This window comes from Juglans microcarpa x Juglans regia, chromosome 2D (assembly GCF_004785595.1).
Source record: "Juglans microcarpa x Juglans regia isolate MS1-56 chromosome 2D, Jm3101_v1.0, whole genome shotgun sequence".
Lineage (NCBI taxonomy): Eukaryota > Viridiplantae > Streptophyta > Magnoliopsida > Fagales > Juglandaceae > Juglans > Juglans microcarpa x Juglans regia.
This window is the reverse complement of record NC_054596.1, coordinates 35,479,758-35,501,175: the sequence shown is the minus strand read 5'-3', so window position 1 is coordinate 35,501,175 and position 21,418 is coordinate 35,479,758. Positions and strand designations below refer to the sequence as shown.

General features: G+C 39.2%; 1 protein-coding gene and 1 pseudogene across 1 annotated transcript; one reads left to right on the top strand and one right to left on the bottom strand.

Annotated features, from left to right (window-relative positions):
* The first annotated feature begins 10,976 nt into the window (after positions 1 to 10,976).
* On the top strand, positions 10,977 to 11,542 carry LOC121251028 (annotated as a pseudogene).
* A 2,242-nt stretch (positions 11,543 to 13,784) lies between these two features.
* Positions 13,785 to 17,516, bottom strand: LOC121251027 (vacuolar protein sorting-associated protein 32 homolog 2-like). Its single transcript, XM_041150322.1, has 8 exons — positions 17,356 to 17,516; positions 17,065 to 17,167; positions 16,315 to 16,414; positions 15,582 to 15,667; positions 15,352 to 15,443; positions 14,781 to 14,895; positions 14,462 to 14,654; positions 13,785 to 14,120 (listed from the first exon to the last, which is right to left on the bottom strand). Exons 2-7 carry the CDS (start codon positions 17,134 to 17,136, stop codon positions 14,466 to 14,468), a joined length of 654 nt encoding a protein of 217 aa, XP_041006256.1. The 5' UTR covers positions 17,137 to 17,167; positions 17,356 to 17,516; the 3' UTR covers positions 13,785 to 14,120; positions 14,462 to 14,465.
* Positions 17,517 to 21,418: the final 3,902 nt, after the last annotated feature.

The following is a 21,418-nucleotide window of genomic DNA, read 5'->3' as shown; positions in this document are numbered from 1 at the left end:
CCCTTTCCATTGACTTCTTCACTCCCTTCATCCTTTTCCATCCCCACCCTTTGATCTGCAAAAATATCCTCCACCACCTCAGGGACACTACTCTCATCAACATTAGTATTCCCTTGCCCTTCCAACCCAATATTTTCTTGAATCTGAACCTGAGATCCCCCCTCATTTTGTTGTTTTTGTTTATTCATTTCCCTTTTTTTCCCTATGTTCCTTCGGTTGCCCACTGGAGCTCTCATCCATGAACCAAACTGAGTGTATTCCCCCTTGTCATACAACTCTTCTTTATCCCCACTCCTACACCCTTGCTTCCCATGCAATATACATCCACAATGAAAACAGATCCTAGGCATTTTTTCATATTTGATTGGGATCCACATACTTTGGCCCTCAAAACTCACAGTTCTGCCTCTTGCTAGTGCCTTTCGTAAATCACATTCCACTCTCACTCTGAGATATTTTCCCCAAGCTACATCTCCTTCATTGGCATCCACCTCGATAACCCTTCCGATAGATCCACCAATCTTCTCGCCCATTCTACGGTTCATACCTCCAAGAGAGAGATTATATAGTTGGACCCAAAATCTTTCATAAGAAAAATCCAATAGGTGTGATTGGGTCATTCCGTCGAACATCTTCAGCACAAAGAGGTAGTTATCATACAACCAAGGGCACCCGTCCAGAACTCTGTCTCTATCTCCTTGATTCACAAAGGTAATCACGTAACAGTTCCCACCAATGTCACTAAATTCCATCTGCTGACTCACTCGCCATATTTTCTCCATCATCGACCGCACTAACTCCTTCCCAATCACCCTCTCGGAACAGATCTTCCCCACCAGACTTATCTTTTCTTTCAATTTTAATTCATCAAGTTTGTCTGCTTCAAGTACAATTGGATTCTTCTCTTCGTCATTTAGATTCAATCGATCCCATCACTCTTCTAACCCTTCCATTTCCTCCACTCCGATCACCTCAGTAATCGGAATACAGCTCCTCCTTATGTTCTGAGAAAATAGCAGCAGACTCACTCCTTCACCTTTATTGCCTACAAGAGACGATAGAGAGAGATTTTTTTTTTTTTTTTGTAACTGTTTATTCTAGTTGTGATCATAATTCATGTACCTTCTCAAGATGAGATGGATCAGTATGATCTAGTTCTAGAGATAATAGGAAATCAAATTATTAATTTTATTATTATCTAAATTAAGAGACTTGATTTTCATAATTTGAAGAAATTTTATCATATTAAGAAATTCAAATTTCATAATGATAAAATATATATTTACCTTATCTTAATTTCGTATCAAGATATTTACCTATGCTTTATATTCAACACACTTCAAATAATAAAGATGTAGTCCTCAAGTTTCACTCTCTTCCTCGTGCTTTTTCTATTTTCCATTGCAATTTCCATTATATTTTAATTTGTAACATGGTATGAGAGACAATGAAATAGTTTTCTTTGTTCAATTCTTCCCTAACTTCGTCTCACTAAATTTTCATCGTCGTTCAACTATATTTTATCTCAAGTCATTATCTTTGAGCATATTTGTTAACTATAGCGCCTTAATTTTTCACTAGTTCTAATTCTTTTTTAGCGCAATTGTTCTTTTTAGAATGTCTTGAGAATGGTTTGAAGTATAGTGCCTTGCTTTTAAGCTTAATTGCACAAAATAATATCTTGCATGTATTTTTAATGTCGATCCCTAATGTCTTGCTATTAAGCTTCATTGTTGGTTGGAAGAACTGATGAACTTTGACTACCTCAGACCGTTTCCACTAAGTGCTACTATATTGCTTAATGCTTTCTGAAATAATAGTGCTGCGTGCAACTTTAACAAGGGAAATGAGCAAAATCCCATTGGGTCTCTACTCGGTTTAGGACGAAAATAAAAACTTATCACCTTGCTTTCTTGAATTGGAAAAGAGCTCTCAATTTCAAGTAAATTTTGAAGATTACAAGGGGAAGAGAGATAAACGGGTGAAATATGTCTTGCAGTACAATTATGTTTGGTTCATTTGATTTTTTGGATTGCGTAGTACCATTTTTCTTATATTTTTTCCTCTCTCACAATTGAGTAGATGTTGAGCTACTCGAATTTCTTTTACAACATACATCACTTTATTTATTATCGTCACATTCAAAACCTCTAGGATGCATTTGTGATTTTATTTTTATATTCGGTATGATGAATGGAAGGACACATTCATCACTGCATGGTCTGATTATCAAAATTAATAAATCAATATTAAAAGGATCCACGTATGGCAAGGAGAAGGCCCAGGCCGACATGGGAAAGGACAAAACAGTCCCTACTAGGGGCACATCTCTAGCCACACCACAGTGAATGATTAGATATGGGTGGGGTCGAGATCACATCTCTAATAGGGGGTGCCGCATTAAATGCCATTTAATGAGACACGATGCCGCTCTCAGATACAGAGGCTCGAAATGGGTTGAGAGCCCTTGACACCGAGTACTGCATTAAATGCTACAAGACGCCACTCTAAGACACAAAGGCTCAGCATGGGTCGAGACATCCCAATAGAGGTTGCTGCATTAAATGTGATGGCATGCTATCCAGCATAGGGGCAGACACCCTAGGCATGGGTAGAACAAAGCTCTATCGGACAAGGAAGGTATAAAAGCCTTGCTACATGTACAATTAAGGGTAGATTCACTCACTACTACCCCCCTCTCTCTCACAAACTTTAAAGCCAAAACTGACTTAGGCATCGGAGATACTTTTTGGCACTCCAGGCCCCTCAAGCTTTCTTAACTCAAGTAACTGGTGGACCAAGCCAGGGTGCGAAACACGTCTTTAACAGATAGCTCGTTTGTGGGATCTTTAAGTAAAGTTAACGTGCATTTCGTATGCCTACCGCAACCAAGTCCCAGGCAACCCATGTGCAAGAAGTTAGCTTGACCAACATGGAGGGAAGGTTCAAAGAAATGGAAGAGCGAATGAAAAAGATGGCATCAGAAATGGAAAATCTCCAGTGAGAGAACAAGAACCTAAAGCAGAGGAACACGGGATCTAGGGAAGGTGGTGGCACGAGCCAGAACGAGCGAATTGAAGTGGAGCTATTCAGCGCAAGAGGGGTCGCCGCTTACAAAGAAGAAAAAAAAAAGATGCACTTTGATCTGTATAGCCTAATGGCCAAATACGAAGAGATGACCAAGAAGATAGGAGCATCGTCTTCTGTTAACCAATTGCTAAGCAGCACAAATCTCCCTTACAGTGCAGAGGTTATGGCAGTCCCACTTTTGCAGAAATCCAAAGTTTCGCAGATCAAGATGTATAGAAAGTATAAAGACCTAGTAGAGCATCTCGAATCATTTAGGGCCCAAATGACGCCCCATGACTTTCCTAGGGAAATTGAGTGTCGAGATGTCCCCTGATGCTCAAGAGAACGGCGAGGGGTTGGTTTGGAGCTTTGTAGTAATTGATGGTCAACAGAAGCTAGGCAGGCAGTTCATTACTCAATTCATGGTCAACAGGAGGACCCCTACAACGCTACGAGAATTCATGGACCAAACAGAAGATTTTACCAATGCTAAGGACACCCTTCGAGCTTTGACCTCCCTGAGGAGGTCTAAGGTAGAACAGTCAGAGAAAGGGGAAAAAAGGTTGTAGGTAGGGGCACCCGCGAGTAAGAGTCGAAAACCAAGAAGGTTCGTACGATAAGAGGAAAGACAGTGACAGCTCTTCCAGGAACGGGCTGTATGAAAATCGACTGCGCCCATCACCAACCTTGTTGAATGGATTTTTTGGGGAAACAATACAACCCTTCAGTTCCATAACATTATCCGTAACGGTCGAATCTAGGATGCACGCGACTACCACAATGATGGACTTCCTTGTGGTCAAGACTCCCTCCTCGTACAATGCGATCATCAATCAGCCCATGCTGAACAGTCTGAAGGTTTTAACCTCTACCTACCACCTGAAAATAAAATTTCTAAAAAAAATAGGTGTAGGCGAAGTGCACGACGAGTAGGTGGTGGCAAAGAGAATGTTACGTGTAGGAATTAAAGAGGGAGAAAATGAAGTGCGTGTGATAGGGGTTGAAAAGCAAGTTCCTCCTGCCACCTGAATTCATTGGAGAGGCATAGAACAACAACTCAAAGGGAGTGCTCGTCGACTGCAAAGGCCGAAGGGAAAGGGGCGGCAACAACTTGAGAAATGTCTTTGCTTCTCGTGTAAGAACATCTCGTAAATCCAATAGAATTTTTGTACGTTTCACGAATTTGCTTTGCGTTTCATTTCTTGCTGTTGAATGCCTACTACTGCACAAATTTCGTGGGAGCCAACTAGCACGGTAGAGCACATCTCTCACTTGGTTGTCTAAGCCGATGCTCTACGTTCCCACCCAGCAAACAAATGAGGGAATATCTATCCTAAATGTCTCAAGTTCTCCTCGCCACCCAATGCAGTCAAGCATATCTCCCGTCTAGTTATCTAAGTCGGTGCTCCGCACTCACACTCAGTAAAGAAAGGAGGGAACACCTCTCCTAAGTGTCACGTCTCTCCTCACCACCCAGCACGGTCCAGCACATCTCCTGCCTAGTTATCTAAGCTGATGCTCTGTACTCGCACTAGGCCAACAAAGGAGGAAACATCTCTCCTAAGTGTCCTGTCTCTCCTCACCACCCAGTGTGGTCCAGCACACCTCCTGCCTGGTTATCTAAACTGATGCTCTGCACTTGCACCAGGCCAACAAAGGAGGAAACATCTCTCCTAAGTGTCCCATCTCTCCTTGCCACTCAACATGGTTTAGCATCTCTCCCACTTAGTTATCTAAGCTGATATTTCGTGCTTGCACCCAGTGAACAAAGGAGGGAACTCCTCTCCTAAGTATTCCATCTCTCCTCGACACCTAGCACGGTCGATCACCCTCCCATCTGGTTATCTAAGCTGATGCTCCGCGCTTGCACCCAATGAACAAATGAGTGAACACATCTTCTAAGTGTCCCATTTCTCCTTGCCACCCAATATAACCGAGTCCATCTCCCGCTTGGAACTAAAACCAAAATGTTTCCTCACCCAAGCAATGATCGATAGCCTTTTCTTTCAAAATCAAAGATACATCGGCAGACACAGTTAGTGGGCGTCGAAAATGAGGGGAAGAAGAGGAAGGAAGCAAGAGTGTACATATTCTTGGACACCAACAACAGTCTAAATTAGAACAAATGCATATCACTTAAAGCAACAGGTGCCAAGAAACTTATGTACAATACATGTATTGTTCAAAAAAATGAAAAAAAAAGAGTTTATTATTTCTCAGTTTCGACAGCAGACTGAGGGAAGGTATCTCGCATCAGGTCCCTCCCCAAGGAGTCGAGGAACTCAAGAGCCTCTTTATTAGGTTCGAATATCTCTAAGTCCAGGGTCCTCAACTCAATTCGGGGGTTCGACAGTAAGTATGTCTGCATTTTCTTTAGGCCCGTTTTGGGCCCATAGCCCCAGGCTTGGTTACGGACCCTGTTGGTTGTCATGAACTGTGGGGAGATCCTGGCAAAATCTGCTTTGGTAGAGGCAAGCATAGACTCCAGTTCCTTTACACACCTTTTAAATGACCTCACCCATTTTTTTATTCACGATGTACTTGGTATCCACGGTAGCCTTGTCCCTCGAGAGCACCACGTGCCACAAGTCGAGCTCCTCCCTCTCAACCTTGACATGATTGAGCTCCATGCCTATATCCAATCGAGTATCCTCGACTTTCGACAAGGAGACGACATAGTCAAGGCAACGCGACTGGATTGCCTCTAGCTTTTTGTCTAGACAAGATGCCTGAATTCGCTCTAGATTTTGCTCTTATGTGAAGGCTTCGACCCTAAGGCACTTATGGGACACTTTCTCCCTGGACTCACCCAGATCCTTCCGCAGGGTGAGTACCTCTTTGCGGAGGTGAGTAACGCCTCCCTCTAGGGACTAGTTGTAATTGTCAACCATAACAAAAGCCCACTCGACTTGGTCTCTCTTAACCCTAAGCTTCAAGATCTCGCATTAAGCCTGCTCAACGTAGATCCTCAGCCCATGGGCCTTCTCTTCCAACTCAGCTCAACCATTTATGATCCAGGCCACCAAATCATCGATCCCTGTTTAAGCAATACCAACTAATTAGCGACAGTAAAAGAATATGTTAGAAGAACCCAATGAGAAATGGCCGAAAACTTATTAGAGAGAGAAAGTCCTTGAGCTAGTTGGCCACCCCACACACGAACTCAACCCTGGCGTTGTCAGTACCAGATTGGCAATGGCGAGATCTGGAAGGACCAGACTTGCAGAGTGGCCCAAGGGAAAATGGTTGAGGTAAGGGAGGTGGTGGGGACATCAAAGCTCCTTTAGGCCTCGGATCACTGACCTGCCCTATGCTTGGTAAAGACGAAGATCCAGTGCATGCGGGGTCGACAGAACTCGATTCATCCACCAGCTCCTCACCACCTTCGAACTAGGGAAGATACCTTCATTAAGACTACTGGCGAAGAAGCCCTTGCACAACAAAGTTATTGAAATGCATGGAAGGAGTCGAGACCCTATCCTTACTAAGGGCCACAGGGTCATCAGAGGAGAGACCCTTACGATCAAATAACACAACGGGCACCTCACCACCAAGGACTATAAGAGGCTTCTTCGAAGTCAAGGCACCCGACTGAGCGATGTCACCTGAAACAACAGGGCGCCACTTGCCTTCTCAAGGCGCTCCAAGGAATTCGGGCCTTGGAAAACCCCAAGAATTGAAATTGAGTAGGGCTTCAAAGAATGACATCTCCAAGTCCTCCTGGTCTAGTTTGAGAGCCCTCGTCGGCCCTTAGTCACCAGGCAGGCTAGAAGGGAGATCTTGGGACGAAGAAATGGGTTGAGCATCGAGCAATGCAAACTTCAATTCCAAGTTGTTTGAGTCAAGAGAGTTCCCTCAGACCAGGGCTGGGGCGACTGGCGGGGGCTAGGGTTATAAATGAACCAGTCGATATGATTGCTCCCTGATACTCGCTCGGCTAAACTCAAACCGAGCTCGACTAGTGAAAAAAAGCTCGATCGTGAAAGTAGAAACCCGTTCAATTAGTAAATGACACATACTCAATTAAACTCGACTCGACTCGGTTAAGGCTCGCTCGTTCATGCTCGAGTCGACTCGTTAGCTCAACTCAATTAGAGCTCGTCCATAAATCATTGAATATATATAATTTATTTCTATATATTAGAATTTATTTCTATATATTAGTATTCTTACACACACACACACACACACATATGCTTCTATACATATTAAATTTAATAACATAAGTAGGGGTGTAAATTCAAACCGGAAAACCGGTCTGGACCGGTTCTTAGAATGTGAAAACCGGCCGATTCCGGTCCAGTTCTGGTTTTAGGATTTTTCAGACCAGACCGGACCGGTTGATAAAAAATATATATAAAAAATAATATTTGTATTATTGTATATATAAGTTTTATACAAAATATTATATATATATATATTAATATACATAAGTTTTATATATTATGTATAATTATAAAATTTTATATGAAATTTTTATATATAATTATATACATTCATATATGAAATAATTTCTTATTATAATTTATAAATTATTACATAAAATGTTAATACTAAATCACTAAAAGTTTATAACTAATACTAATATATAACTTATAACTATACTAATAATCTAATATTAATACTATTATATAGTCTAATATATTAATAAAAGTATAAAACAGTTTTTTTTTTTTATAAACAAATTTTTAATGACAAATTGTGAAACTTACATTTTAAAAGAAGGGGGCCGAACCGGTAAAACCGGAAGTACTGGTTTAGAATGGTAACTAGTGCGTAATCGGTTTTGGAAAATATAAAACCGGTACATACCGGTTCGGTTTTAGATTTTGTCCAAAATTAGACCGAACAGGACCAATTACACCCCTAAACATAAGCATAGTTATCTTTATAATTAAATATGTAGTATGTAACCCGATTACTTATATCTAGTCATTTATACCTATATATTGAATATAGTTTATAATTATATGTTAGTTAATTAAGTACTTAAGTGATTAATCTTAATATATATTGTATAATGTGCAATAGTTAGTATATAGGACTTGGTAGTTTTATTATATACTACAATGTATAACCATATAAGAAATGTATTCATAAAGATGTTATAATTTTATAGTTCAATATAAGGTTTATATATTAATTGTAAAATTTTCATTAGATTAATATTTTGTTTTGTAATTTGATATTTTTAATTATTCAATTCGTTCAAAAAATATATATAAGAGTACAAAAAAAACTCGAGTAATAACTTGACTCGGTTTAGGCTCATTAAAAAGTACAAACAAAGATCAATAAATAACTCGACTCGGCTCAAGCTTGTGTTTGATCAACTTGAACTCGGCTCGACTTGTCTCGGCTCGGCCAGCTCTCAGCTTGAGCTCAAACTCGAGTTATTTGAGTCTAGCTCAACTCAATAACCCAAAAGCTTGACTTGGCTTAGATCGATTACAGCCTTAGCGATGATAGAATTTGTTGCAATTGCTCCAAGGATGGGCAAGAAGCACTTTGCCCAAATTTTGAGTGGCCGCGTGTTTCCCTCAGTCTTCAAGCCTCCTCGCCCTGGTGGCAAGGTCTTTTTTTCCCTTCCAGATAAGGCATCGAAAGACCTCTTCCTGCCTCTAGACACAGCAGGATTCCTTAAAAAGTAGTGACCAACCATGAGAGATTGGTCTGGTATCACTAAGAACCATGGTTGTTCACTCTGGTCAAAAGAGTATCGGTCTATATAACCTCTAGGTGTTGGCCGACCCAAGAGTAAACCAGTTGAATGCAAGCTTGCTCTCGTTCTAAGAGAGTCACGGAGATCACCTTGTCATCAGGAATAATCCTCTATGTGGCCTGGATAGGGAACTCTTGCTTGTTGACTTCACTGTCGGGGAACTCCCACCCCTTGCCGGACACGAAGAAAAACTTGCGTTGCCAATTTTTGGCATTAGAGTAACAACCCTCAAACTTGGCGACAAGATATTTGGATCGAGAACGAAAACTACAGATATTGCCCCCCAAGGATAGGATCCCATGCGTAAACACAAATTCTCATGCGGTCAAATCTAGATATTCCTCACCAGTAGGCTCCAGGACCATGCGCCATATGACGCGGCATGACATCAGGATCCTCCATGCGTTAGGGTGCAACTGGCAGGCTCCATCCCCAAAAAATCCAGAGTGTTAGCGAACGAGGCGACAAAATGGGAGACTCAGCCCGTGTGAAATGGTGCTAGTGTGCAAAGCAACCTTCTCAACAAGCACCTATGAGTCAACAACCCTGCGATTGCCACTTGGAAGAGAGGCCGAGTCTCATTAGGGACCCACCACGACAAGGGGAGCACGAGTCTTGTGAAGAGATCTTAGACGTGCTTTTGGGAGCCATCAAGGACAAACAAAGAAAGCAAAGAGGGAGGAAAAGAAAGAGTAAAGCTCCTAGAGAAGGGACAAGCAAGAGAAGAAAGTGAAATATGGAGAATGTGGAAGACATTCAGAGGCCAAAGAGGAGGGTTTAAATAAGGGAGACGACGGTCGAGTTACCCCAATAGGGGGTTGACAAGTGTACATGTAACATAAATGTCTTTGACGATTCTCGCAATCCATGCTAATGAAGGGACGTGGCTACAAAACCGTCACGCTCTGTCCTGAGACGTGGGTACATGCAGCACTGAGATAATTGATGAGGATAAGGACAAAACAGTCATGGGCATTGGAAAACCCCGCCACACCCACGTGATGGGAATTTGCAGGGCAACTGGAAGGACACATTCATCCCTCAGCAGGTTGTGTCTGGTTCGATTATCAGAACTAAGAGCCCAGTATTAAAAGGCTCCAAATATGGTGAGGAGAAGACCTAGACTGACATGGGAAAGGACGAGACAGCCCTTACTTGGGCACATCTCCAACCACACCACATTGAATGATTAGATATAGATCAAGATTACATCTAGGATAGGGGTGCCGCATTAAATACGACACGATGTCACCCTCAGATGCAGAGGCTTGGTGCGAGTCGATAGAGGTTGCCACATTAAATGCAATGGCATGCTGTCCAGCACAGGGGCAAGCACTCCAATCACAAGGAGAATAGAGCCCCACCGAACAAGGGAAGTATAAAAGCCTTCGTACAAGTACAATTAAGGGTAGTTTCACTCACTACTACAAACACACACTCACTCTCTCTCTCTCTCTCTCTCTCTAAACTCAAAAACTGACTTAGGCATTGGAAGTGCTTTCTAGCACTCTGGGTCCCCCAAACTTTATTTTCTCAAGTGACGTGTAAACCAAGGCGGGGTGCGAAACACGTCCTTAACAATGAATATGGGATTTGGCTTTGAGATGGAATTGGACCCATTAGATAAAACACATCTATTGTTAAAATTGAACCTAAGATAAATTGATCTACATATAAGAATCTCTTGTCTAACGTAATTATATCTTCGCGTCTTATATTATCATATCTACAGCCGTATGTTATATGCTTTTATCTCTTTGCATTTGCTTCAATAGGTCTCAAGATAATAAACATATCAAGCTGTCAAAAAATCTAAATCAATGCCGAACTTGTGGTTGTGGGGACATTTTTGGTCCCTCACTCCCTCCTGAGTTGAAGACCAGGCCAACGGTCACCGCCCAAAGCAACGGCTCAATCATATTTGAAAACTTTTTTGATTTTTGAAAATTCTCACAGCACATAAAAATTCAAAATAATTGAGAATATTCCACCATTCAAATCATGCCATAGTATGCCATCATGCTATGCATGTGCAATGTGGCATCGTAAGTAATATATGAGTGGTCTTTTCATTGGACGAGCTCTCCTTGTATACAGCTCGACAATGCGTGGGGTGCCCGTACACGTGGCACAATCAACGGCTTAAAAATGTAGGTATCTAAAAGCCCAGATATCTAACAGCATTTTAATCATAAGCCAGATTGGCCTTCTCTTTCTGGAGATTCTTTCGAGGCTCACTGCTTTCTTCTCTCTTCCTCTTTATAAACGCTGAAGCCAAACTCAAACCACATAGTGGCAGAGAAAAGTTTTCATCATCGAGGAAAGTTGCTCTACAATGGAGATCTTGAGGTTTCAGTTTATGACAATGGCTGTTTCTGCACTTGTTTTGACATGGGGGGCTTGCCTTCTATCCATGCCCAGAGCCTGGCACCAGCCCCTGCTCCTTCGAGTGACGGTTTGTGTTTTTCTTTACCCTGTTTTGGGTGGGGTGATGCAGTGATGTTTTTTTTTTTTTTTTTTTTTTTTTGTTTGGATTTGATGAAATGTTTGTGATTTTGCAGGGGTAGCAATTGACCAAGGAATTGCATACATGCTGATGGTGCTTGCTCTGTTACTTACCTATATGATTCATTGAAATCTGAGTCTCAATGCTTGGGATTGCTTTTTATTTTTCCTCCTAGTTCGTATAACCATTCATGTAGAACCCCTATTCTTTCCATTTTCAGATTCTTTTTTCCCCATCCTTTTCTGAAATGCATTGTCTCTCCCTCTCTCTCTCTCTCTCTCTCTCTCTCATCTGTGCGAGTGTCTGTGGCCATGGAATGCGCGAAGAATAACGTTATTCGCTATTTTTTTTTTATTCTTATTCTTTTACTGTAGTATTAAATGATTGAAAATATGTTTATTATATTTTATTTATGAATCAATAATTTAATTCAAGGTTAAAAAAGATTGAGAGGATAATGATAAAAAAAATATGAAAAATAAAATTTTGTGCTGAAGGTCCCTTCCCCCGTTCCTTCTTTTATTGTGTGAATAAGAGCACTACCCAACCAACAACGTGGTTACCATTTTGATATGTCGGCATTTGCAACTTTCGTAGGCCAACAAAATTGACAACCTGTGTGCCATTTTTTTTGTTCCAACGGACAACACCCTCGGGGACTAAACTGAGAAGGAGAAAGGGATAGATAATTCAAGGATATGGAAAGCCGTTAGATGCAAAGTTTGGCTGTGACCCATCTCTAATTTGGAGAGTCTGGAAAGTCTGTGGTCTTCCCTTTACTTGGTTAAGGAGGGATTGATTTGGAGGGTATCGAATGGTAGTAACATTAAAATTTGGAAGGATAAATGGCCAACTTCTACTACACACTGAGTGAATCTGCTGTTAAAAGTCTACACAGAGATTCAAATGTGCAATAGCTTATTAAGACAAGTACTGGTACATGGAAGGAAAGGCTGATTAATGATACTTTTAATAAAGATGAGGCTGAAACCATATGCATCATCATACCTCTGAGTAGACTGGACGTTGAGGATAAAATGACATGGGGTCCTTCAAACAATGGATTTTTTTTTTGTTAAAAGTGCATACCATCTAAAGCACACAAGAATTAAGACTGATGAAATGAGAGTGCTCGAATGTGGCTCAAACATAAGCTAGATGGAAATTGATCTTGGAATGTACAAGGAATGGTAAAGCATTTCATCTGGTAGGCTGGTCATGATTTACTTTCAACCAGACTTAGGATGTGTGTAGATGTTGAAGTGAGTTGAGTTGAGTTGAGTTGAGTTGAGTTGTGATGATAAAATATTGTTAGAATATTATTTTTTAATATTATTATTATTTTAAAATTTGAAAAAGTTGAATTGTTTATTATATTTTGTATTGAGATTTGAAAAAATTATAATGATGAGTTGAGGTGAGTTTGGTAACCAAACGCACCCTTAATCTCTTCAAGAAGAACATTACTGAAACTAACTTGTACCCAGTATGTGAGAGAAATTGAAACTACTGTCCATGCGCTTGGCAGCTGTCCTGCAGGCTGCAGCATCTGATGTTTGGGCAGAACATGATTAGCCCAGTTAAAAAATGCTATATAGTACAAAGGTTGACTTCTTGGAATTATGGAAAAGGCTGAATTTGTATTTGAAGGCGAAGAGGTAGTGTCATGGCATATACTATGAGAAGGATTTGGTTAAGAAGGAATTCCCTAATCTTTGATCATAAGTTTGAGGACCCGAGAAGAGTGCTAAGAGCTGCAAAACAAGGATTGGATGAATTCACCTTAGCTCAAAACCAGTAACAAAAAATACACCCCTCAAGAAGCACTAACAGACACTTGATTAAATGGAAGAAGCCAGATGATATGGTAGTGAAAGCAAACTGGAATTCTGTTGTGGATGTTCTGTGCATAAACATTGATCACCTTATTAAGTCTATTGTAGCTGAGGCTCTTGCTTTGAGAATGGCAATGGTTTTATGCTTAGAGTTGGGACTGTCAGGTGTGGTTTTGGAGGGTGATTCTCAGATGGTAGTTAAGGCAACGAGTAATGAGGAGATGTTGACAGATTATGGAACCTGATTGAGTTCAAATTTCACTTATAGAGAAGCTAACAACATAGCTCCAAGCTTGCACGATTAGCTCTTACTTTTTCTGAAGAGGCGTGGATAGAGGATGGTCCTATACAGATTTTGACTTCTGTTTTGAGTGAAATATACTGTAATGACTGAATATGTTGTGCAGGAAAGAGATTTATGGAGGAGAGAGGAATGAGTTGTGCCACGTCTACAACACGTCTACTTATCTATCCACAACAATCAATTTTATCTGTTCATTTACATAATAAGACAAACATTGAATTTTTCAGTGCCATAAACAAAACAGATAGCAAGACCGTTCTTGAGATTAATCCCCCATCGTTAACCCTACCAAATTTTTAACAATTTCAGTATTAATTATAGCTAGAGATAAGTCAAGCAAGTTGAAGGTAGAAAGCAACATGGGGTTTACTTCATTTCCTGGTAAATGGCCCCGAGATCGAGTAAGATTCGCTTGGATATGATACATGGAAGATTCGTTAAGCTATCAAATAAGGTTTACAGAATACAAAAAAAAAAAAAAGTGAAAATTTCGAAAAAGAAAAATAGAAAGAAGAGTTGTTTGGAAGCACCAAAGGGCAGATTACAAGTTTTGGAGTGGTAACTTTCGTATTCTGTTTACCAATGGTCCATATCGAAATCGGAATGCATGAAGGAGCAGAAATCTCCATCAAACAATCAGGCAGTTCTTTACATGGCTCCTGTCAATAAATACCCAAACAATACCTGCAAAACTCTGAACATCAAACTCACTATTGAAGCCAATAGCGCAAAACACTTAAAAACTGCATAAAATGTATATTTTTCTCTTTTTGTTTTTTCTAAGAAAACAAAAAAGATACCATTGCGCACCCCTCATAGTTCCAGACTAGTCTGTACCATTTTTTCTTTTTCTTTTTTAAATAAGCGACTGGTGTACACAACCTCAGCATCAATTAACTCAAATATTACATTCACAAACAGAATCGACAGAAAATGCATGATAGAAACAAATATATCATACTAAAAGAAAACTCAAAAGATGCATTCCTAGTATGGATATCTCATATCACAATAGAGAGAGGGACCTGCTTAAAGCGCCATCTCAGCCTGTAGTGCAGCTAGTTCATCTTCCTCAGCAGTACGCCTCGGAGTAGGACGAGTTCGTTGTGGGCCTGCTGGGACCTGCACTGGAGCTGCAGGAGCAGTTGTTGCAGGTTGAAGAAGCTGTTCTTCCAGTTCAGCACCTTCAAGCTCTTCAAGTTCAGCTTCCAATTCATCCTGCAATGACAAAAACATTTAGACTGCAGCAGAGATAACATGCAACAAACTGATAAGATTTTATTTATTTGCTGGCAACCCAAAAGGACCTAAGAGAGATTGAAAAGGAATCGAGAGAAAATTAACCTCATCAAAATCAGCAGCTGCACCAATTGGGGCTGACAATGCTTCCTGTATCTGTTTCATGTTCTCAGTCTGCTCGTTGATCTCATCCATGGTCTTGTCCACATCATCAATATTTCTGTCAAATGAGAAGATGATTGAAATTATGTCAGCCACAGCACTAGTAGAACAAGCTGTCAGCCACAGCACTAGTAGAACAAGCATTTTTTTAAAGCAGTACAAATAAGTATCAATTTCAATAAATAAATCAGGGAGGAGGTTGTAGTCCTTAGAAAGATTTACTAACGGGATCGTATTTCCTAATTAGGTGAGCACCATAGAAAAAGCTAGAAACTGTTCCCATAGTAATCATTTGAGAAAGCTTCATCGAATCATTCAAGGGAAAAAGGCTTCCATTGAGGTTTACGATAGAATCTAATGAAGTCATCTTGAGCTAAATGGCAAATTTCATATCAGACCATGAATCGAAGCATCACAAGGATTAATAAAGTTATCCAAAAACACTTAAAAGAACAAGTAGCAAGTTATGAAAGAAATTGGGCCCATGCTGAGTAGTCCCTGAAATACTACATACGTTGCCTTCTGCATTGCCTTCATTGCAGAAGCTCCTGTTCTCAACGCATCTACAGTCTCAGTAGTTGCTTTTGCACCTTCTAACATTATCATCTGTAATATTGATACACAACCGATTATAAAATCATTAAACAACAAACATAAATCAGATCAGAGCTAACATCCCTCAAACTGTCTCTCCCCATTTTCCATACTGTCTAATCATCAGTAAATATAATATAACAAGCACACCTGATCATGGATACGCAATTGGAAATTTCCAAGCTGCTCTATTTGCTGTTCATACAGCCTCTTCCTCTTCAAACATTGTATAGCAGCTGCACAACCGCAGGACAAGTCAGAATTCCACCAGTTGCCAATTTGAAGTCATGAATAAAGCCGTGAAATATCTTGCGGTTCCAAATCGAAAATAAGAGTCCAACCATAATCAATGTTTACAAATTACTAAGCCAAATGAGTTATCATAAACTGCAGTAGTAGCAATTAAAATATCAGAGATCCTCAATGTGAAGTCCCTCGAGTATTAGATTCAGGCCACATAAACCTTATCTTTATACCTTTGAATTCTAAATCAAATTCCCTTATGCTACAAGAACAAGAACTGCATAATCGAACCAACGTCATACCAGAAACAGGTAATTTTAGGGTACTAAGTTGAAATTAGGAAGGTATCATAGCAGTATTGACCTTATTCTTTTTTATCGGTTAAGAACTAGTTAACGGGGGTGAGAGAGGCTCAACCTCTCGACCTCAGAATAACTCATACGCTATGAGAAAGTTAATTGACCTTATTATATCATTGAGAAAGTCAGTGCCAAATGAATTATACTAAATAAAATATACAACTGCAACTTCCTTAACAGGATAGTTCAGTGAATTCCTTACACAATTATTGATGACAAAAAACCAACAATAAAAAGGATGGATTCTCTAGATAAAACATTAATGCGCTATCCGACCATACCCCTCTTGTTCTTTGCTCTGGTGAACTCCTTGGCCTTTTCAACCTCAGCAGCAGCCTTTTTTATAAGCACTTTCTCCTTTTTCTCTAACATTTCAAGCGTCTACACAATTCAGGGAGTAAAGAGTTCAAGCAAATTAGTGATCAACGTTAGCTGAATTAATATTGGGATTGAGCTTAAAATATAGTTGAACAGTCTTTTGAATTGTGTGTAAAACTCCTTGGGCTTTAGGGCTGAAAACAATAACTTTCCAGAGAATGCAAGAAAATCAAACAATTGAACAGAGGCAGATTAAAAAAACTAGAGATTATAGTACACAAATGAATACTCAGTAACTTAGAACTCAGTCTTATAAGTGTTTCAGTGGAATCTTCTATAACGAACTTCATTACGTCTGTGCTCCTTTAGAATTCATGTTCTCAATATATTCACTATTATGTGAAAAAGTGTATATATATATATATATATATATCTAACAAGATCCATAACACTTCCTTGAGACAGTGATCTAATTCAACGGGCAGTAGCATTAACGTATATAATGTTGTAACTAAATAAATATAAAATCTATTTGCTCTTCACTCTAAACTAATCTCTCGTCGATAAATATCTCTGCTACCTGAATATAATAAGCCCGAGCTCCGATATAATAAACGCATAGAGCAAAATATACATTTAAATTCACCAAATTAGGAAAAACAAAAAATATACGACTAAACCAAATTTTAAAAAATCAGTGACCATGATGATACCTCATTTAATTTGTCTAAGGTGGCTAGAGCATTCGTTTCCTGCTTAGGTTTGCCGAAGATCCGGCTAAACATGGCTGATTGTCACCGATTGAACTACCTCGACCTTTTTCAACATTCAAAACAAAGAAAATAAAAAATAAAAACCCAACGCAATGGTTCACCATTCGAAACGGATCATTCAAAGGATAAAATTGTGTAATCATAATCTCAAAATCTAGTATATGGGAGGAGAATCATAAATATTTTTTCGAAAAAGAAAAAGTGTATCTATTCGTTTAGACATGTACATACCCTTGAAATTGAGGTTGGGGATTGAAGGGAGAGGAATCGAAATGATCGATTAGGGTTTTGGATATGCGAAGTGCGACGTACAAGAGAGAGTTTGGTTTCTTCGGGTTTTCTTAGGCGTGTTGTAGAGATTGGGTTGGGGAAGATTGGCTTTTTCTTCACGTCGGAGTCAGCGCCTTTCCACGTGGCGTCCAACGGATCGGTCCATGATGTGCGGGTCCCTCGTTTATTATAAGAGCAAAGCTACGCATCATATATAGCCGCAGCACATTACACAAATTATTATTATTTTTTAACCGCAGCACACCTCAATTTTCCTTATTATAAATGCTATCAAATTATCAATTTTTTCAACTACCCGAGTCGGGCACCTGGGTGGGATTCGACTTCGACAGAGTCGGAAGGTCATCTCTGACACCCTCTGACTCTGATTAGAATTAGAGCTCGACTTCAATTGAAGTTTGAATTCAGAATCGGAGGACAGAACACCAATCGGAATAGTAAATAGACTTTTCAGGCCCAGTTGCCTTATTGAAAAAATGGGTTACGATCGGCCTAATATTTACCTAGGTTTAATAATATAAAAAAATATATTAAAAAAATCTTTAAATTTGTAAAAAAATAAGTTAAAAAATTAAAATTAAAATACAATAACTAAATCAAACTACAAATTGCACACTATAAATTTAAAATTACAAATCGCAATAAATTTAAATTTATAACTCCAAAATATTGAATAATGTCATAGATTTCATTCAAATGTAAATAGCCACAATGCCCTACATCAATCTTGGATAACCCATGCATTTGAGTCGATGACTCGATAGTGATTTCCAATTTTCCTACATGAAGTTTTAACTTTTATTGATCAGATGCACTATCTTTTCTTTAGTCATTTAACAATAGACTTCTAAACCATCAACCAAGTGATATTATGAACTCACCTCCACCTCTAATTCTGACGAGTTTTGCATGATGGTAATCATCCTACAGTGCGTCAGTTTCAGACTCTCAGTCATTCACAATTAGTTTAGGGTTCACAGCTAGGTCTACAAAATCATATAAATTATAAATTAAATAATAAAAATATTAAAATTATGTAAATAATTATTTAAAATTATAAAGTTACCTGATTCAAGTGTATAGCTCCCGGCATCAACGATATCTACTCTAATGAGCGTTGAACTTAACCAGTTTTATATGCAAACGAGGGTCTCGACGGTTGTCGGAGACAATGATCTCCAATAAGCATCCAATACACGATCTCCGATACTAAATGCCAACTCAGAGGCAACTGTAGTGATAGGATTGGCTAATACATCCCTGGTTATTCGGGAAAGGATTAGAAATTTGTCAGAATCCACCTTCCACCAAGTTAATATCTGTAATGTATCACTAAATGCCTCGACATCTTCCATAAAGTAATATTCAACCTCAGACTTACACTACATAATATTCATCGATGCATGGTTTGATGATACTATCGTAGCCGCAATAAATTTGAATTTTGTGCATGTGTGTAATCCCAGGAAGATATCGAGTTGGTCGGGCGAGAAGAGCTACCACCTTCAGTTGAAGAGTAACCACTGTTGTTGTAATGGCTATATAAATCATCAATATCACATTTAAGCGATCAAATAAACTTTTCAGCGTTCTCATTACCGAGGACGTCCCTAATCCAATTTTCTACAATTGGCAACTTATCTCGAGAGTCAAGGATCGCAGCCACAAATAATAATCTATTTATCTACTCCAGATCACCTAATATTTATTATATTTGATTTTCATCCTCATAGCTATTGCATGCAACAAACCCACACCGTTAGCACAACTCTCTTGCAAGTGGTCATAAAATCCCGAAAGCTCATCAAAATATATGGTCACAGTAGGATATTTTGTCACAGATATCTCCATAGTTATGTCATAAAATAACTTCAAAAATTGGACAAAATACTTGACATTAGCCCAATCAACTGTGTCCGGCGCACCGAGCCCCCTTCTCCCCCTAACTGACTTCAGCAAAGCATATCTCATGCCCCATCCTCAACCTCCATCCGCTCGAATGTTGTTTGGTACTTTTGCACTACATCCAATATCATGTATATAGAGTTTCATCGAGTCAGAACGTCCAATTGCAACATACTGGAAGATGAGATCGTTCGGCTATTGTCTTAAACTGGCAGAGCCGTTAGGAGGAAGCCTTCACATATCTCACTAGGTTCCGGATTTTAATAACAGATTCATCAACCTCCCCCCTAAAAAACAATGAGGTTGATGATATGGACACAACATTGAACATAAATAAACTGGTTCTCAGGAATGATATCCTCATTTACCATCGTATTCCGCTTGAACAAATCAATGGCGGTGTCATTTACACTGGCATTGTCAGCCGTGATACAAAGAACTTTTCTGACCCCCCTATCCTTTATATAGTCATCCATCTTCTTACCAATGGATGAACTCTTGTGATCAACAATTTCTTTGAAGTCGATAATCAGCTTTTGCAGCGCCCACTCACTATCAATAAAGTGGGCTGTGATACACATGTAGACCAAATTCTGTATGGAAGTCCTTGTATTAGTGATAAATGACACTCTCTGCCCAGTGGCGACAAACATTTCCTTCATTGCTGCCTTCTACTTGGCATGCCTCTTCAAACAGTCTTGCATCACATTATACCGCAAAGGCATGGGAAATAGTGGCTCTAAAAGTGTGCAAAAATTTGCAAAAGCCTGCCTTATCAACTGTGGTAAAATGCATCTCATCAGTGATGTTCATCTTCGCAAGAACATCCCTCAACATGTTCTCACTGTATTGAGGGATTGATAGCTTCTTAATCTGCGTGCCATCGGTGGCCACAAAATTCTCGTAACTCAGCTTCATCTGATTAGTTGCTACTAGCCCTTTGTGTATCTTATATTGTTGACAGCCCGTAAGATGTGCTATTAATATTGACGTGCCTTGCTTCTTTGAATGACAACTGCATAGTTGCCCACAATAGCGACATCGAGCCTGCATAATTGCTACCAGCCCTTTTGGACCTCCTTTACTTCTAGTCCATCACATGGTGTCTGCAACACAGTTAAATACAAAGCAATCAATATTATTCAGCAAACATTGATTGAGGGTCAAAATTTCATAAACTTAAAAAGCTCGTAAGTTTATCTGTCCATACCCGACCATCAATATTATTTAGCAAACATCGATTTAAGTTTCTATCCAAAGAATCTTGCATTCACAGTAATAGTAACATATGAGCTTTTTAGTATAAGGATCCTACTCTCATAATGATAGTCTGATACTCAATATTGAGAATTTTAAAGCTATTTAGAATGTTTATTGCTTAACAAGTTGGACTAAATAGTGTGAAGCCTAACCAATAGTAATACTTGTATAAATTGAATACTAATTTTCAAAATACTAACACGATAATGCGGCTACAGTTAAAATGTTGCTTCAAAAAGGAAAGCCTTCCATGATATCAGCCCTTTCGCAGCGAGCTTATTTGCGACAATATAATGTCGTTGCAAAAAGAGTATTTTGTGGCGAATTTTTGGATCACGATCACGAAAATGCGGCTACAGTAAAATGAGGCTTCTTGCGTAGAAAAGCTACTCATCACAATTGTTTTTGGCTGCAACAATGACTATTTTTTGTAGTGTATATACATCATTTATTTCTAAATTTTGGTAAACCAATGTAGGCTAAACTAAATTCTCCCAGTGCCATTTCAGGGCAATTTCGATGTGAAAAAAAAAATAAGAAGTTCAAATTCTGGTAGAAAATGATATCACTTGTGTAAAAGAAAGAATATCATCCCAAACGCAATAAAACTTTCATGGAGGTAGAAGCATGTTCTGAAACCAACACACAAGAACAACACTAGACTCTGATTCAAAGATCAAATCCTAAACAATGTTTGTCTGTAAACAATAAATTAAGGCCCTGTTTGGATGTTGAGCTGAGTTGAAATAAATTGAGTTCTTTATGAATAGTAGTAAGTTGAAATAGTGGAGTGAGTTTTGTGAGGCCCACTTAAGATGAGTTTAGATGTGTTTAGATG